Source organism: Puma concolor, chromosome C2 (assembly GCF_028749965.1).
Source record: "Puma concolor isolate L17-30 chromosome C2, mPumCon1.1.hap2, whole genome shotgun sequence".
Lineage (NCBI taxonomy): Eukaryota > Metazoa > Chordata > Mammalia > Carnivora > Felidae > Puma > Puma concolor.
In genome coordinates, this window is record NC_141675.1 from 121,322,672 (window position 1) to 121,339,606 (window position 16,935).

At 41.2% G+C, this 16,935-nt stretch overlaps 2 protein-coding genes across 4 annotated transcripts in view; one reads left to right on the forward strand and one right to left on the reverse strand.

The window, feature by feature from the left end:
- Positions 1 to 16,935, reverse strand: part of CADM2 (cell adhesion molecule 2) — a 1,074,502-nt gene that overhangs the window by 31,899 nt on the left and 1,025,668 nt on the right. The gene's annotated exons all lie outside the window — the stretch shown is intronic.
- On the forward strand, positions 8,915 to 16,015 carry LOC147577515 (uncharacterized). The gene is made up of 4 exons (XM_086675701.1): positions 8,915 to 8,990; positions 12,707 to 13,020; positions 14,473 to 14,988; positions 15,992 to 16,015. Exons 1-4 carry the CDS (start codon positions 8,915 to 8,917, stop codon positions 16,013 to 16,015), a joined length of 930 nt encoding a protein of 309 aa, XP_086531827.1.

Genomic DNA, 16,935 nt, shown 5'->3' on the forward strand with positions numbered 1-16,935 from the left:
TTGTACTTTTATTTTCATGTTCTGTGCTGTTATTATGGTAACATGTTTGTGCTTAACAAAGAAGTGGCAGTGAGGACAGGGTTTAATGTTAAATCATTAAAGTAACTTCTTGGTAGAGAAAATGGAAACCAAGAAATAATTATACCAAAAAATATGTAGACAATAATATTGGAAGAGGACAACCCTATCACCAACTTAAAACTTACCTATTAAATGTAGAAGAAACAGCGACAAAGAAGGTAAGTTAGATAGTCCTCTCAGAAAAGAATAGTAGCTAATAGCTAAGAAATGTCAAAAGCATTAGCAGAAATAGCTATGAGAGACAAGAAGAACTAGAACTATGATTTTGGCAAAGAAACTAGAATGGTGAAGACTGATATTAGAAAGAACTAACTAATAAAGAACTGTGCTGACAGCTCAAAGCCTGGAGCCTGCTTCAGATTCTGTGTCTCCCTCTCTCACTGCCCCTCCTCCACTCACACTTTGCCTCCATCTCTCCCAAAAAATGAATAAATATTTTTAAAAAATTTAATTTAAAATGTATTACCATTTAAAGGAGGGGTTTTCCCCCCATTTATTCACTGTTATTCACTCTAGCAATATTTATAGAGAACCTAACCTTCATCAGACAGCATGTTTGGCCCAGTGACTCACAACATACATTCCCTGAAATTAATGATAATATTAGCAAGATAGCAGCAATGTGAGTACTTAATATCTGCCAAACACTGAAAAATAAGCTATGTATATTTTTGCTTTTAGAACATTTGCGTGAAGAAGGTTGTATTATTTTTTTTATTTTACAGATGAAAACCTGAACTCAGAGTAGATAATTCAGAGGGGGAACACGGACAACTTTGCAGAGGATTACAATGAGAGGATGAGTGGAAGCAGTGGAATAAATATGTAAGTCATCCTGGAGAGACTGAGAAATGCTGTTTGGATTTTCTAAGCCAAATTGTTAAGAAAAAGAAGATATAGTATACAGGAGGTAGGAAGAAGAAAATTGGAATATTAGCATCAGCTACAGGTGAAAAGTCCCAGGTTCAAGAACAATCATGGTATGGGGAAGAATCCAAGTAGCTGAGAATATCCAGAATATGAAATATGAGTTTTTTTGTGAAAAGCAATGAACAGAAGCAATGTTACAAGTGACTTTGTATGCCAGATTAAAGAATTTGGATTTTACTCCATGACATTGAAAAAGGTTCGTAATTGCAATCTAAACACTATTCTGTACACTATATGGAGACCTGATTAGAAGGGAACTGGAGACCAAGACATCATTGAGGAGGTTTTTGCAGTCGTCTAGAGTTAAAGGAGGCTTGGAATAAAATAGAGGTGGTAGAAGCAGAAAGAAGTTAAAATATTGGCCAAAGATTAAAGAACAAGGATTGAGAAGGTTTGGTTTCTGATGATAGAGATAAAGAGAAAGGTGTCACCATACACTGACAAACAATACAGGGGGTAGAGTAAGTTTGGAGCAGGATAAATGAGTTTGTTTGAGTGTGACATATCACTCAGTAGAGTGTAGACTCCATTGGGAAATTGAACATACCAAGCTGGAGCTCAACTGAAAGTTCTATGTTGGAGGTAGACTTACGAATAATCGATATAGTTGGGGCACCTGGGTGGCTCAGTTGGTTAAGCCTCCAACTTTTGATTTTGGCCCAGATCATGATCTCCTGGTTCTTGAGTTCGAGCCCCACATCAGGCTCCATGTTGACAGGGCAGAGACTGCTTCTCTCTCTCTCTGTCTCTCTCTGTCTCTCTCTAAATTAATTAATTAATTAATTAATTAATTAATTTAAAAAAAGAGTAACTGGTATAGAGAATCTCATTGGAGCTACTAAACTGATGAGATGAGATCCTCCAAGAGGTTAAAAGGATAAAAATAGAAGTTTAAAGAAATGAAGTGTATCAGAAGCCCACAAGGCTAGAGATTGGAAGAAAAAAAATACTAAAAGTATTTTTTCATAAAACACAGGTGCAGAATATTTCAAGTATATTTAAGAATGTCACTGACAGTTAAAATAAAGCTTCCCAAATTTATGTATATATACTTATCAACTGTTTGTAAAGAGGATGTCAGGGAAAAATATATCTTCCTGGGTCATCAACTGATCAAACAGTTCAGAAGAAAGAATATTGTGTTACATATAAAAATGCAATCAAAACCAAATGTTCAAAAGCAAGTTTTGTTCTTACAACAGGATTTTTTAGCCTGTATCTGAAAAACAACCTGATACTTTCGTTAGAAAAGTTTATATATACTTAGATACTTGGATTCACTCCACAGAACCAACTTATGTATCATAATCACCAAGGACTCCTGTGGTCCTAAAAGTTATGGTCCTTATCTGACAATACTTGCCAAACTTTTCTATCCCAGTCTGTCATGAATCTGAGTTCAGGAGTGGGTGTAAGCTGAGGAGGTTTGCGCTGTGACAGTAGAAAGAAAAGATAAATGGCAGCAGGATGTAAGGAATGAAAGACTAAAAGAAGTTTTTTTACTTTTAATCTCAAATAAAAAGAGATTGATACAGTATAATTTTAAATACAGAGATAATAAATCTTTTGCCTAACAATCTCAATATTTTTAGGAAAATAGGAGAAGAGGTCATCTTAGAGAATGAGAAAGACAGATTAGCTTTAAGGGGATTTGGGGGGAAAATCCCTATTTCATAAAAATTGTAGTTAGCTCTGCACAAATGGTTCACAAAATATTTTAACAGGTTTAATTGCCAGTTAGAATTTTGTCATATTCTAAGTTCTAAATGTAAAATTGACTACACAGGGGCTTCATTTCAAAACATAGCTCAAAACAGTAATTGATCAGAATATCATCTTTTGGTCACATCTGAATTATCACTTGAATTATTTGATAACACATTTTTATCATTTATAAGTACAGAGTTAACGCAATTCCATCTGATACTTTTACTACAGGATATATACATAGTTCATTGACCTTAATTTCTTCAAAGCTATTAATATACTTTATAGCGACATAAGAAAAGACACATCTGAAATGCATTAAAAAGTTTCCTTTTAGTTATTGCTGTCAGCTACATTTTATTATAGCAATTGGTAAGACAAGGAAGAACCTTTTATCCTTTAAAAGCCTAGTTTATATTTTATAGCATTGTTTACTAAATGCTTAATGTCTATTCTAGCCATAACACAGATGTCCTTTGAAACACCAGCTGTTTTAAAACTTTATGTACCTGTTTGTTAACTGGCAGACAAATTACCAACATTTTTATTCAGAAAAAAAAAGGTGGGGGTGGCTGCTATATCTCAACTTGGATGACAGGGATAGTTCAGCTTTCTTTGTGAAATACATTACAACAATAACGTCATGGTGCTTGCATGTTGTTCATTCGGCTGGTGAATTTTTATCAATGTCCACCCCAAATTATAAATTCAGACAAAACTAATATCAACAAAGGAATGGTTATCCATTCACATATAGAGAGGGAAAAAAATCTAAGTTAACTGATTTTTTACATTTACTTTTTAAAAAATGTTTATTTATTTTGAGAGAGAGAGAGAGAGAGAGAGAGAGCAGGCACATGAGCAGGGGAGGGACAGAGGGAGAGAGACAGATAATCCCAAGCAGGCTCCCATGACAAGGGATCATGACCCGAGCAGTTGGCCGCTTAAACAACACAGCCACTTAGGCACCCCTTACATTTATTTTTTTATTCGCCAACCTCTTCTCCTTCTATAAGTCATATGTATCATTATAATTTCCTCTTTTCTCATTTAAGAAATTATCCAAAATAAGTTCTCTGTTATCATTTAGGGTAACTTATGACTTTTCTCAATTTTGTGTACCTTTGCTTTATTATTTTTGTTAAAATGTTCATTCAATTTGCTTAGAAGGATATTTACACCAATGCCCTAACTTTTGTTTTATTGACCACATCACTGGTTGAATGCATTTTCTAAAGATTTGAAATCTAAATTACTAGTTTCTTTACTTGATTTTTACTTTTTTCTTTACATGATTTTTAAAATAAATTATTACCTTGTGCATTAGATCATAAATCAGCATACATTCTCTTCATTCTTTCACCCATTCATTTGTTCATTCATTCATTTACTCATAAATCCCTGTTATGTGAAAGACCCTGTGCTAAGTTTAAGGTCAAAGAAGACACAGTCTCAATCTTTATAGTGTGTACTTCATGTAGTCAGTTTTATCAACTGTGGATGATATGATAAAATTGAGTTTGCAGACTTATAGAGCAGAAACTCAGTGATTGAACTCTTTCTCACGTGTGTGGCCAAATCTGAAAAAAAATCTCTTTGATACTGGTATTTAATTACCACCTCATGTGATATAGATAAGTGTTTTAAGGAATAATAAATAGGAAATTCTTTGTTAATAAAACACAGTAAATCATAAATATTACAATATGAAAGAGAGTTCACATTGAATTTGAGGGCTAGAAATGTCCTTAAGAGCCCTAGGTGTTTATCCAGAAAAGAGAAAAAAACCCAAGTGGTTATTTTTTAGTGGATCCAAGATCTCAACAGCAACATTTTTTTCTTTCTTTATAGTATAAGACCATTCAAATCTTCTCTCTTACAGTGCCTACAAACAGTAACTCTAAATTCAAATAACTATCAACCAAACTCAGTGCAGGTGTTCTCTATCTACAGATTTTAAGCCATTACAATAGAACTTTAATTTGTTTTTATCTCACACTAGTAAAATAAAAACACCCTCTCAAAGGTCTTCATTGATTAGCTCGTCCAAAGCAAATGGTATTTCCTAACTCTTATCCATTAAACCTCTCTATATTACTTTTATTTTCGTAAGATTTCTCCTTCCTCTAACTCAACAGATAGATTTCTGCGTTATTTTAAATTACATTGATCAATCAGATTGTGTGCTTTTGTCTTGTTTCTCTTCTGCCTACTTCCTAAAAGTACACATTCCTCAAGAACTTAACTTCAAATTGCTTCTCTTAGTATTCCTTCTCTTGGCAATGCTATCCTTAAGACTGCAGATACCATGTTGGTGACTCACATGTCACCACCAGGTAATAATTTACCTCTCCAACGTCCAAAAACCAGTCTCAACTATCAGTATAATGCTGGGCCATTTCCTCTGAGAGGTTCCATGGAATGTTAATATCCAACAAAAAGTAGTGAATATCGTTGTGATCTAGGAGCCAGAAGTTTAAAATCCTTTCATTAGCTGAGGGAACTTGGGCAAATCACCTATCGTCTTAACCTTTATTTACTCATTAATGAGCTAAAAATAGAGATAAAAAAAAAAAAAAAAAAAAAAACCTCCCATTAGCCCAGGCTCAGTAGAAGAGATGAAATTGCTTGGGAAAAGAATATACATCACTATTTAAATATTTTTCCAAGGGCACCTGGGTGACTCAGTCAGTGAAACGACGAACTTCAGCGCAGGTCATGATCTCGTGGTCCATGAGTTCAAGCCCCACATCAGGCTCTGTGCTGACAGCTCAGAGTCTGGAGCCTGCTTCGGGTTCTGTGTCTCCCTTTCTCTCTTCCCCTCCCCCACTCATGCTCTTTCTCTGTCTCTCAAAAATGAATAAATGTTTAAAAAAAATTTGAAGTATTTTTCCAAAATAAATCCTATTATACTCTTCCCTAGTTCTCATCTTAAAAATTAAAAACATTCTTTTCCTTTGCCTTCCACACATAATTACCTATGAAATCCTTCCAATTTATCTCCATATTACCAACTTTCTCTTTTTCTGATATGTCCCTCATCTATGCCACACTCTCATTTTCTTTGATCTAATCAGTCAACTCTTAAATTGTCTCTCAGCCTCTAGATCTCTTCACTCTCTTTCAAAGGCCAACTACAAAGTTAATGTTTGAAGCACATGTACCTCATGTTGCCCTTCCATCCAAAAATGTTCAATAGTTGTCCATTGTCAAGTAAATTAAGGATCTGTATTCTGCATGTTGTTTAAGACTCACCACAAGAATGTTCCTATTCGTACTCCCCATGCTTATTTCTCTCTATTTGACATCAAAGTTTCTATCATCAAATCTAGCCTAGGGGATTTTATCTTCTGGCTCTTTTTTTGTGCTTTGTACCTTGGCTTCCACAATTCATTGTATCCAACCAAATCTATACCAACTGTAGTTGTAAGTACTCCATTAATCTTTTCTTCATGTCTCCAGGTAGAAATCATGCTATCAAAGAGTAGCCATTGAGGCACTGGAACATTCTGTAATGTAATATGGAGTAAATGAGCTATTATCACCCCATTTTATAGATGAGAATACTGACTGTTAATAAAATTATGTAATTTGCTCACTCAACTAGAACCTAAAAGTCAAGATTTTATTCAGCTGTGTCAGGCTTCAAATCTGATATCATTTTCTTTATAGCAATTGTTTTCAAACTGTTTAATAGATATGAAAATATCATAAGGAAGTTTAGAATACACAAAAGGAATAAGAACAGAAATATGCCGATTGTAAGCCTCACTACCCTGGATCCAAAGAGAAGCTCTTCTCATAAAGGAGAGAAGGAGGGCAAAAGAAGAAAATATATTTTGGGAAAATATTTTTGAAAAACATCTCAACCTCTTTTGTATGACCTACTATGTACTTTGCAAATATTTACCTTATGGCTCTTGATATTTTAAAATTCTCTTTTATACAAATTGCTACCCATTATTCTCTATTATATTAGAAGCTAATTGAAGGTAATTGAAAGTAATTAATATTGTCTTACTCATTTTTGTGTTTTTCATAATACTGGCAACTCAAATATTTGTTAAATCAAAAAAAGTGAATCTACCTTTATATGTTACCGTATAATATTACACAAAGAGATTATACAAACTCAAATAACATCACCACCCCTTATTCTTCACATGTAGTCCTATAGGTTGCTTTTTCACATCCACTTACAGAAGTCAATCATAAAATGTTATTTTGCTTCTGAAAATATATTACAAAACTCAAACTTTTACATGAAGTTAATGAAATTAAATTTAACTCTGAGAACTACACAGTATTTCTAGGAAATACAGTCATTGGATTATACCATGGTAGCTAGATATTAACTTTTCAAAATGGACTGTGAACTCTTTGCTGAAGTGGAATCAGAAACTCCGACCATCACTTAAAAGGGATGATCTGTATCATGGGTCATTTGGACCTCTATATATGACAATATGGATATTTATTGAACTTCTTTCAGATGCTCCAAAGAGAACAAGTAAGTTTTCACTTTCTTATATATCTCTGAAGCCTACCCTAGTATTCAGTTCATGTAGATCTTGTCATTGATGTTTGTGGAATTAATTACTCATACTCATAAAAAGCAGTAATTTTAAATTGGGGAAAAAGTCCAAATTTAAAACCTGTATACTAAAAAACATTTTTAAAGTAATTTTCAAAGACTTATGTTTCTATTCTACATTTAATATGCTAAAATAATTCAAAAATAACTTTCTTTTTTTCTTTTTTTTTTTAATTTTTTTTTTCAACGTTTATTTATTTTTGGGACAGGGAGAGACAGAGCATGAACGGGGGAGGGTCAGAGAGAGAGGGAGACACAGAATCGGAAACAGGCTCCAGGCTCTGAGCCATCAGCCCAGAGCCTGACGCGGGGCTCGAACTCACGGACCGCAAGATCGTGACCTGGCTGAAGTCGGACGCTTAACCGACTGCGCCACCCAGGCGCCCCCAAAAATAACTTTCATCCTCAAGATATTCTCATAAACATGATGAGTCATTGCAATAGGCTATGCCTCATAGAGAATTTTAAATAAACTTGAAAATCAGTTATAAGGAAATGGATGTTTTGCTGTTGGTGGAAACACCAAAAAAAAAAAAAAAAATCATACTTCCTATGACAATACCAATCTAATTAAGAGCAGCTATGCATTGAAAAGGTGTGTCCTAAAATGATTTATGATAAAACATATGGAAAAGATGAATGAAAAACTATCATCTCTCTACTGCAGCTGTGAGTTTCTTCCCTCCAACCCTCCCCAACACACTTTACCTTGAATTATAAATAACATTACATCATGGGAAATATTCTTGCATTCTGATGTATGGCATACATTGCTGGGAAGATTCTTTAAATTCAGCAGAAAGAATTATGTTTAAATATATCTGGGTTATCCATGAAAATCTGAGGATAAATTAATGCTTTGGAAAGAAGAGTGAAATGTGAGGAGTCAGGTGAGGGAACTACATTGAGAAATTACACTGGAAAAGCTGTTAATACATTTAAAAGTGATCAATGACCAAATAATTTTACTAGACCTAGTATTAATGAAACAGTTTTTTTCAGAACACAGTCTGAATTTTATACTTTTTCTAGATTTTTTTTGAGTACTACATATCAAATCATATTTTTTTAAAAAAGTTTTTATTTTTATCAATTTTGAGAGAGACAGAGAGTGAGAACAGGGTAGGGGAGCTGAGAGAGAGGGAGAATCCTAAGCAGGCTCTGCACAGTCAGTGCAGAGCCCAATGCTCTGGCGAGTTCAAGCAAGGCTTGAACTCATGAACATTGAGCTCGTGACCTGAGCTGAGGTCGGATGCTTAACTGACTGAGCCACACAGGCGCCCCATATATCTAATCTATCAGAGGCCATTTTCTTCTTTTGTAAGATACTCTTCTAGTTTGAAAGCTCTGCTACAGGGTACTTGCTTAACCAAGTTAATCAGAAGAATACATATATTTGAACTAACATTTATAATTTTAATATTTTGATTTCATAACAGCTCAAATTTATGGAGCATCTACTATTTTCCAGACACTGAGAAAACATTAAGTAGCTCATAGTCTAGTGGTAGAATCTGGCAGACCAAGAATAATCACAACACAGAGTAGCTAAATTTTAAAACTTCTCTAGTAACAAGTAATATTAGAACATACAAATTGAGAATGGAGGAGGTTTACCAGAGGAATGGACATCTTCAGGAGATTTTGAAGTGTAAGTACGAATGTTCCAGATGGAAAGGTAGGGAAAAGACATACCCAATAGCAGCATTTAAGAAAGCATGTAATGCCCCATAAAGCTACTGACGAAAGGTGTCTGTAAGACAGTGATAGTAGCTGAGGTTATGGAAGACCTAAATTTCTACAGGACTTTATTACTTACATCATGGTTTCTTTTATCCTGCACAAAACACCATGAGATAATGGCGCAGGTATGATTATCTCTAATTTAGCAAGCTCAGTGAAAATCATGACAATACACAGTAAGCAAACAGGGTAAATGAGGATGAAACCTCAGTTGTCCTGACTCTCAGTCTGACTCTCTTTGTGCAATGAAGTTCTTCTGGAGTCCTCACTCTTACCATGGTTTAAATTTAACCACAATAATGTCATTTAATGAAAGGCAAGGAAATTATAATATCTGGGTTTGAATCCCAGATTTTCCCTCATTGAGAGACCCGGAACCTGTTACTTCTTGAAAACTGTTTAAAATTCCACCCAATGAAATGCATACCTCTGATTTACAGTCTTATATAACAGCACATTCCCTAGTAGATAATAAATGCTCAATTAATGGTAGCTATTGTTATTTGATTATCACTATCAATATTATTGTTATTTCACATAAACATATGCATATCTCTCAGAAAGAGTTAATCACTCCTTTTAGTTGCATAAAACATTTTGAAATCTCCTTCAAGCATTATACTGCATTTATCTATTTAAATTATCTGCTTCCTCTCTTATTAACATTTCAATTCCTCAAGAATAGCAAACATTCATTTCTGTACTCCCAATGCTTAGTTCTGAAAGGGTGGGCCTATGCCCGCAGACTCCATCTTGTTCTGTGTCCTTCACCTAGACCACGCCTCCACCCCTTGAGTAACCTCCCACTCACCCATTCAAACTTCCTGGTCAAAACACGCCCAGCGACCTGCGTAACAGGACTCCGACCCTTCCCCAGCCAATCAGCTGAGGCCACAGCCATTACCTCACCAACTGCCCCTAGGCCCCAATAAAACCTTTGTCCTTTTGAAACTCGCTCTCTCTCCCTGGTATCTCACCACTGCGTTGGTGCAGGTAGGGGATTGAGCTCGAGCTAGCTCGAATAAAAGGCTCTTTTGCTTTTACATTGGACTCGGCTCCCTTGGGTCTTTCGGGATCACGAATTCTGGGCATAACATTTGGGGGCTCGTCCGGGATCCCCAAGACCCCCGAGGGACCCCCGACCCGGAGAGCCTGACTGGCCATGGTTAGCGTCTGTCTGTTTGTTCTGTCTTTTCTGTGTGAGCTCATTTCTGGAATTCTGGTAGTGCCCGACGCAGTCTAAGTGGACGCACTGGAGGACCACAGGCCGGGAGTTTTGGAAGACGTTCCGATTCTCCCTTCTGGAGGGACGTGGAATCCCCTCATCTGTTTTGGAGGGACGTGGTATCCCCTCAAAGGTCTAAGCTAGCTTTCAGTTTTGCTTCCATGGAGTTGGAAGACTTTCTAGGGGCCCTCTGTTTGTCTGTTTTTGTGTTTCTCTGTTTTGTTCTGTGGACTTACTGGATGGACGTTATGGGACAGACTCAGACTACCCCTCTACCCACCCTCTTGGCTTAAGCCCTTCCTAGCCCCGCTCCCTCCGGAGCCAAACCCATTCTTGTTTTGCAGGGGACAAAGAAGAAGAAAAGTCTTACCCAGCCTGCAACACCCCTCTACCCTGTGCTACAGGGCGGTACTGAAGAAGAATTAATTTTTCCTTCCCCGTATAACCCCTCTAGGATGCTGGAAGAACACCATCCTCCCCCTCTGCGGGAGGCAGACACTGTTCTGAGAGCGGGAGGCGGAAACGCTCCAGTGGGAAGCCCGCCCTTTACCAAACAAAGGGCTCAGAGGGAGCAATCCGCCTCCGCTGCCGACTCCACTATTCTGCCCCTGCGAGCCACCGGACCCCCCAGACGCAGAGGGGAATCAGCCCCATCACTATTGGCCTTTCGCCACTAGTGACCTCTACAATTGGAAAGCTCAGAATCCTAAGTTTTCCAAGAAACCGGCAGGGCTTATTGATTAGACTCTGTTCTTTTTATCCATCAGCCCACGTGGGATGATTGCCAGCAGCTTTTGCAGGTCCTGTTCACGACTGAAGAAAGAGAAAGTATCCTCAATGGGGCCCGAAAACTAGTTCCGGGTGCAGACGGGAATCCCACCACCAACCAGGCTCAGATAGATGCCTCCTTCCCCTTAACTCGGCCCCAGTGGGATTTCAACATGGCAGAAGGTAAGGAGAGGCTCCGGGTCTACCGCCAGACTCCAATGGGGGGTCTCCGAATGGCTGCTAGAAAGCCAACCAATTTGGCCAAGGTAGGAAATGTACAACAGGGAAAAGATGAATCTCCAGCTGCCTTTTTAGAATGGATCATGGAGGCATTCCGTACCTATACCCCCATGGATCCAGAGGCTCCAGAAAGCAAGGCAGCTGTTATCATGGCCTTTGTCAACCAATCGGCCATAGACATTAGGAGAAAATTACAGAAAATAGATAGACTAGGAGAAAAAAGTCTGCAGGACTTACTGGTGGTAGCCAAAAATGTATATAATAACCAGGAGCCTCCTGAGGACAAGCAGGCTCGCGCCATGGTGGCTGCCAGCAGTAAGCAGACTTGAGACCTGGCCAGAATACTACTAGCTACCACTGCTGACTTCCCCCAGGAACGAGACCACTGTCTCTGGCAGCTGGCAGACGACGCAAGAAAAGGTAAAGGAACCACCGAGGGGGGGAAGCAGAGGCTGCAGAAAGATCAGTGCGCATACTGCAAGGAGATAGGGCATTGGGCCCGAGATTGTCCAAAAAGGGCCGGTGGAAAGGGAAGCAAGACTGATCGAGTAAAAGTTCTAGAGCTAGATGAACCAAGTGATTAGGGGAGTCGGGGTTCGGACCCTCTCCCCGAACCCAGGGTAACTCTTAAAGTGGAGGGGACCCCTGTTGACTTCCTTGTCGACACCGGAGCACAACATTCGGTCCTCCACATCCCACAAGGAAAACTAGCCAGCAAGAAGTCCTGGGTACCAGGGGCAACTGGTATGAGCCAGTATTCATGGACTACTCGAAGAACAGTAGATTTGGGAACGGGCCAGGTATCCCACTCCTTTATGGTAATACCAGAATGCCCCTACCCGCTGTTAGGACGGGACTTACTGACCAAGATTGGAGCTCAGATAACTTTCAGACAAGGGGGCTTCAGGTCACCGATGGCAAGGGCCACCCCATCCAGGTCCTGACCATGAAACTGGAGGATGAATACCGCCTCCACCAGAAGGCGCTCCCGAGAGAGGATAATACAGACAGATGGCTATAAGAATTCCCCTCGGTTTGGGCAGAGACAGGGGGATGGGACTAGCCACTCACAGGACCCCAGTCCTGGTAGAGCTCAAGCCAGGAGAGAGTCCGGTAAGGATCAAACAATACCCCATGTCTCAGGAGGCCTGGAAGGGATCCAGCCACACATCTGGAGACTACGAAGCCTAGGGATACTAGTTTCTTGCCAGTCTGCCTGGAACACCCCCCTACTGCTGGTCAAAAAGCCTCACACAAATGACTACCGACCGGTACAAGACCTCCGGGAAGTAAATAAGAGGATCGCGGACATACACCCAACTGTTCCCACCCATATACTCTCTTGAGCTCCTTGGCGCCCTCCAGGGTCAGGTATACTGTACTAGATTTAAAGGACGCCTTCTTCAGTCTGCCACTAGCACCCCAGAACCAACCCTTGTTTGCCTTCGAGTGGCATGATCCGGAGGAGGGCTACAATGGGCAACTCACCTGGACACGGCTACCTCAGGGATTCAAAAATTCACCCACCATCTTCGACGAGGCACTACACAAGGACCTGGGTGAGTACAGAAGGGAGAACCCTGGCCTCACCCTTCTACAGTATGTAGATGACATCCTGATTGCTACCGACACGGCCAAAGACTGTGAGCGAGGGACCCAGGACCTGCTGGCTACCCTGGGGGCCTTAGGCTACCGGGCATCCGCGAAGAAGGCTCAGATATGCAGGGAGAGGGTAAGTTACCTGGGATATATCCTGGAGGGTGGACAGTGGCGGTTATCAGATGCCAGAAAAGAAACTGTCCTAAAGATCACTACTCCCACCTCCCGAAGAGAAGTGAGGGAATTCCTAGGATCAGCTGGCTACTGCCGCCTCTGGGTTCCAGGTTTTGCTGAGATCGCCAGGCCCCTATATGAAGCTACCAAAGAGGAGAAAACATTTAAATGGACTAAAAAAGAAGAAACTGCCTTTAATCAGTTAAAAAAGGCCCTCCTAAGTGCCCCAGCCCTGGGCCTACCAGACATTACGAAGCCCTTCCACCTCTTTGTACACGAACATAAGGGAATAGCAAAAGGGGTTCTAACTCAAGCTTTAGGCCCCTGGAACCGCCCAGTGGCTTACCTGTCTAAGAAACTAGACCCAGTGGCTGCCGGCTTGCCGCCATGCCTAAGAATTATTGCGGCGACAGCACTCCTAGTCAAGGATGCAGACAAGCTGACCCTAGGACAGGAGATCTGGATCACGACCCCACATACCATTGAAGGGGTCCTGAAACAGCCTCCTGATAGATGGGTGAGCAACACACGTGTGATTCATTACCAGAGCCTCCTACTCAACCCTCCACGAGTGCAGTTCCACCCCAGTGCAGCCCTCAATCCTGCAACCCTTCTGCCTGACCCTGACCTAGGTGCTCCATTACATGACTGTGTGGGAATCCTGGAACAAGTACATGGATTCCGGACGGACCTGACCGACCGGCCCCTCCCAGATGCCTAGGCTACTTGGTTCACTGATGGCAGCAGCTTTGTGAGAGACGGACACAGGTATGAGGGTGCAGCGGTGGTCACCGAAATGGACACCATATGGGCAGAGGCTCTACCCTCAGGAACGTCAGCCCAGCGAGCAGAGCTCATAGCCCTCACCAAGGCGCTGATGCTGGGAGCTGGAAAACGGCTTAACATCTACACAGACAGCCGTTATGCATTTGCCACAGCTCATATTCATGGGGCAATTTATCAGGAGAGGGGGTTACTGACGGCAGAGGGACAGACAATAAAAAATAAGCAGGAGATACTTAACCTGCTTATGGCCTTATGGCTTCCTTCCAAGCTAGCCATTATCAACTGCCAAGGGCACCAAAAAGCTGATAACCCAGTAGCTAGAGGTAATCGAAAGGCTGACCAGGCAGCCAAGGCAGTAGCCCTTACTCCAGTCCCCACCATGACCATACAACTACCGGACCCGGGAGACCCAGTTTTACCAGACCAGCCCAAGTACTCCCAGGAGGAGTTACAGCGGATCAAGAAACTCCGCATGGCCCAGGAGATAAAGGGATGGTGGTATACACCTAACAAGGAGCTCATGCTGCCAGACCAGCTCGGAGTCTCAATATTAGAGCACATGCATCGGTCTACTCACATGGGGGCCCGAAAATTAAAAGACTTAATCCGACATGCCGGAATCAAGATTCACCAACAGGACACCAAAATAGAGCAAGTTGTATCTGCCTGCAAGACCTGCCAACTCACCAACATGAGAGCCACATCAAATAAAAAAGGAACCAGGCTCAGAGGCATCAGACCGGGAGCCCAATGGGAAGTCGACTTCATTGAAGTCAAACCAGGAAAGTATGGTTATAAGTATCTTTTAGTATTTACAGACACCTTCTCTGGCTGGGTGGAGGCATACCCAATCAAGCATGAAACGGCTCAGACAGTGGCTAAAAAGCTACTAGAAGACATCTTACCCAGGTATGGTTTTCCTGCCATGGTAGGATCAGACAATGGACCAGCTTTTATCTCGCAGGTAACACAGGCAGTAGCCAAGGCTGTGGGGGCAAACTGGAAATTACATTGTGCTTATAGACCCCAGAGCTCAGGACAGGTAGAAAGAATGAATAGAACCCTAAAAGAGACCCTTACCAAATTAACCATGGAGACTGGTGGGGACTGGGTGACTCTCCTACCGTACGCCCTTTACCGGGTTAGAAGCACTCTTGGGGCGCCTGGGTGGCGCAGTCGGTTAAGCGTCCAACTTTAGCCAGGTACGATCTCGCGGTCCGTGAGTTCGAGCCCCGCGTCGGGCTCTGGGCTGATGGCTCAGAGCCTGGAGCCTGTTTCCGATTCTGTGTCTCCCTCTCTCTCTGCCCCTCCCCCGTTCATGCTCTGTCTCTCTCTGTCCCAAAAATAAATAAACGTTGAAAAAAAAAAAATTAAAAAAAAAAAAAAAAAAAAAGAAGCACTCCTTACACTCTGGGTTTTACTCCCTAAGAGATGATGTTTGGCAGGCCACCCCCTGTTATTCCCAGCCTTTGAGCTGAACTTATTGCTGAGTTTAAAGATCAAGAACCTTTTCTTTCCTTGAGAGGGCTCCAGAGGTGCACGAGGACATTTGGCCGCACCTCCGTGCCATCTACAAGGCTGGCCCGACCCTGACACCTCATCAGTACAGGCCGGGAGACTGGGTCTACGTCAAGAGGTACCACAGAGAGACCCTCGAGCCGCACTGGAAGGGACCCTACATTGTGGTGTTGACAACCCCCACCGCTCTCAAAGTAGACGGCATCGCGACCTGGGTCCATCACACCCACGTTCGGCCAGCGGACCCCTCCTCGACCCGGAAGGACTTTCTCACGCAATGAGCCATCAATCGGGACCAACACAACCCACTCAAGCTCACCCACCTAAAATTGGTAACTCTGTTAACTCTGCATGTCATTGCTTATGCTGCCGGGGTCCCCACGCCCCCCAAAACATCACCTGGCAGATCAGACACCAGCTCGGGGACAATATTTAATCAGACCTCCCAGAGCCACCCCAGGGACACTTGGTTCCCAGAACTTTGCGTAAACCTCCAAACTCTGTTCCCCTTGTCACTATAAATGCAGCTGGTCCCATGACTGGGTCCATAAGCTACATGACAAGGGGGGAATGAAAGGGCGGGCCTACGCCAGCCAACTACGTCTTGTTCTGTGTCCTTCACCTAGACCACGCCTCCACCCCATGAGTAACCTCCCACTCACCCATTCAAACTTCCTGGTCAAAACACGCCCAGCGACCTGTGTAACAGGACTCCGACCCTTCCCCAGCCAATCAGCTGAGGCCACAGCCATTACCTCACCAACTGCCCATAGGCCCCAATAAAACCTTTGTCCTTTTGAAACTCGCTCTCTCTCCCTGGTGTCTCACCACTGAGTCGCTGCAGGTAGGGGACTGAGCTCGAACTAGCTTGAATAAAGGCTCTTTTGCTTTTACATCAGACTCGGCTCCCTGGTGGTCTTTGGGGATCACGAATTCTGGGCATAACAGTTCCAAATTTACTGCAAGATTGTGGCAAAAGTAAATGGGAAGAAGAAACAAAATCTTGACTTATTAATAATTGTTCATTATAAATCACATTTGTTATGTTTTATTTTTTAATTTAGATGATAATTTATTTTATGAGCTTAAAATCACATCAACGTGCCTTCTCCTAATAAACAAATTAGCTCACTTTAACCCTCCACCCCCGTCTCAAAACCTGCTCATATCAATGTAGAAAGCTTTTATCAGATGAAAACTGAAAGGAAGATATGGCATAATCATTGGTATAAAGATCTAAAAAATAAGTATGACTTGAACTTTAGGTAACTATGAGCCTGAAATTAAAAAAAAAAAAAGCTAAAGTCCTTAGAAAGTATTTTTAATAGCAGTACAACAAAATATTATTTTTAAGCAATTATTTTGCCAAAGAAAAAAAAGCAAAGATGTCTGTATAAACTCCTAATGGAGATAAGCTAATATTCTAGACCAATGTTAAGAAAACTGACACAGAGCGTCACTTATTTTTATTCCCACTCCTATATATGCAGCCAATTTGCAAGATATCTGAAACAATCCCTAATATGCTTGGTGGTGGATAATGGGGGAGCATAAAGCAAGCTGACAGGCC

Coding starts and splice junctions, on each gene's coding strand:
- LOC147577515 (XM_086675701.1), top strand. CDS start 8,915: ATGGAGGAGGTTTACCAGAGGAATGGACATCTTCAGGAGATTTTGAAG. Junction 13,021..14,472: donor CTCAGATATGCAGGGAGAGG/GTAAGTTACCTG, acceptor GCCGGAATCAAG/ATTCACCAACAGGACACCAA. Junction 14,989..15,991: donor TACCGTACGCCCTTTACCGG/GTTAGAAGCACT, acceptor TCCTTCACCTAG/ACCACGCCTCCACCCCATGA.